The 2,397-nt window shown below is 38.2% G+C and overlaps 1 protein-coding gene across 1 annotated transcript in view; it reads left to right on the forward strand.

The window, feature by feature from the left end:
* The first annotated feature begins 899 nt into the window (after positions 1-899).
* Positions 900-2,397, forward strand: part of BANK1 (B cell scaffold protein with ankyrin repeats 1) — a 270,656-nt gene continuing 269,158 nt past the window's right edge. The window contains exon 1 of the mRNA XM_007463810.1: positions 900-1,291. Within this exon, the coding sequence (XP_007463872.1) occupies positions 913-1,291 (379 nt within the window). The 5' untranslated portion in view covers positions 900-912. The remainder of the gene's footprint in view (positions 1,292-2,397) is intronic.

Raw genomic sequence — 2,397 nt, forward strand, 5'->3', positions numbered from 1 at the left:
TGAGTTCCTGTGCAATTTGACTGGCTTTACCGACTCAGCTTTGAGCCTTGGCTTGTTGAGGATTCAGCCTTTCCTGCTTCTGCAGACACCCCTGATCAGTTTCCAGCTGGGGAAGAGATTCATGACCACCCTGGTGGTTTGGTGGTTTAAACGTTTTTTCATCAGTGCTGGTTTAGAGTGTGAGGGAGGTTTAGGATTAGTACTGCCTCACCAGAACCTCTGATTTATTTCATAAACAACAACTTTTTAGTTTATGGCATGAGATAATACCCCCTTTATTTGGTTTTTGCTACTGAATTTTTTTCTTTTAAAAAATTTTTATTTTGTTGGTTTTCTGGGCATGGAGTTATGTACTCTGTCTTGATGTACCCATCTTTACCTGGAAGAAGGATTTTAAAGTCCTTCAATGTAAATTGTCTTATTTCTTCTCAGAATAATCCGATCCATTAGGTAGGGCTTATTTTTTTTTTTAACCTTCATTTAGTTGGTGAAGAAACATGGCTGAAAGGAATTAAGTACCATAATCTAGGTAAAATTTTGTGGTTACTGGCAGAGCCATGCCTAGTAGCCCAGCATCCCTAATCCCACAGAATATTCTTTCCATTCTATCTCAAGGCCTCTCATTTATTTCTATTGAGCTTCCTGGATTAACATTTGTGCAGTGAGTACAGTGTACCCTTGCACAGAGCATGAACTCTGTGTTGCATCTGAAGGATTACTTTACTCCCATAGGATTCTGATGGGGATAATATGAATTATATTATTGGTCTCTGGTATAAGCAAATTAATATATTCCCTAAAGAGTACATTTAATTCTTTGAAAAATCATAATATAGCCTGCTGTTAGCATGTCAAATATAAGAAAATTAATTTATTATTTTCTCCTTTCCAGAAAATGCAAAAGACATCATCATGATATATGAAGAAGATGCTGCAGAATGGGCTTTGTACTTGAGAGAAGTTTTTTCACATGTTGTGAAAAGGGAAGCAATCCTGTTATATCACTTGGAGAACTATTCTCTTCGGGATTTGGAATTGCTAAGTTTAAACTCTTACAAGTGTAAACTTTTGATATTATCAAATAGCCTGCTTCAAAACCTATCTTCAAAGAAATGTCAGTTTCTAGAAAACGTACTGCATTCACCAGAAAGTGTGGTTACTCTGCTGTGTGGGATGAAGAGTTCAGATCATCTTTACAAATTATTAAATATCTCTGGAGGCAGATGGGAGATCTCAACTGAGCAGGAGCCTGAAGACTACATCTCTGTAATCAAGAGTATCATATTCACAGGTAGTGTTGCCAAACCTTATTTGTTTGTTTTTATTTACTTATTTTTATAATAAAAAATAGGAAGTTTTTTTGAATCAATGAATATCTGATGTTGGGATAAAACAAAAGAAAAATGAAAGCCAACTTTATTTAATGGTATGTTACACTTCCCTCAAAATGCATGAAGGTTCTTAATTTTTAGCTTTATTCCAGTCAAGGCTTATCTGTTCAAAAAATGGTTTAAAATTATATTTCTTAGGGCAGCCTGTATGAGATCATACTTGGTAGAGCAAATATGGTATGCTAGGTTATATGTCAGTTTGGTTCTGGAAGCTGATTTCTCAGTTAAGTAGTGAGGCTTGAGTTAATGTTGTCTACCCTAGTATTGGTGCCATTCAGTAGCAGTCCAGGGTTTAAAGGTCTGAGTTATTATAGAACTGTAGAATTTCCCTTGTGCTGATAATTGTATGATATCATTACTGTGGTATGATATACTGTTATTTTCACTAATTTTAAATAACAAATTTAGTTTTAATCATTGAAGCATTGCGTTAAAGGGCGGAACACAGGGACCTGTTCATTAATTAATTACAGTTTCATGTAATAGTCAAAACTCTGAAGCTTCCTAGTGTTAAAGCTTCTCCCTCCCCCAGGGCTTCAGCCTTGGTGTGGGAGGGGTGCTGTGCTCAGCTGCTTGCCTGCTTTTCTCACCTTGCCTCTTGCCTTTAACTCCCAGTGTTCCAGCTATGGTTTCCTCTCGCACAGAAAAGAGGTGGGGTTCTTATCTTCTCCTGGCCACATCACATATTAAATGCTGGCTCTTTTTCTTGGAGCATATTTCTGGGCTCTGTGGAGATCCCCTCATTCCCGGGGGGTGTATCACCTGCAGTTCCTTAACGAAGTTCCTAGTTGTGGTGGTCCACCCCATATAGAGTCTTAATATTAATTTCTACAGCTTCTTTATATGTCTCTTTTGGTCAAAGTCACTGAGATATCTCCCCGCTGGCCCTTTCTCACACCTGGCCTACATCTGTCTATAAAATCATTCGTTTTTCTTCTGCCGTGACAAACTCTGGGCACACGAGCCATTCCCAGTAGAGCCACCACCATCCTGCCCTCAGAGCAGG

The sequence above is a fragment of the Lipotes vexillifer genome, unplaced genomic scaffold, assembly GCF_000442215.2.
Source record: "Lipotes vexillifer unplaced genomic scaffold, Lipotes_vexillifer_v1.1 scaffold49, whole genome shotgun sequence".
Classification (NCBI taxonomy): Eukaryota; Metazoa; Chordata; class Mammalia; order Artiodactyla; family Lipotidae; genus Lipotes; species Lipotes vexillifer.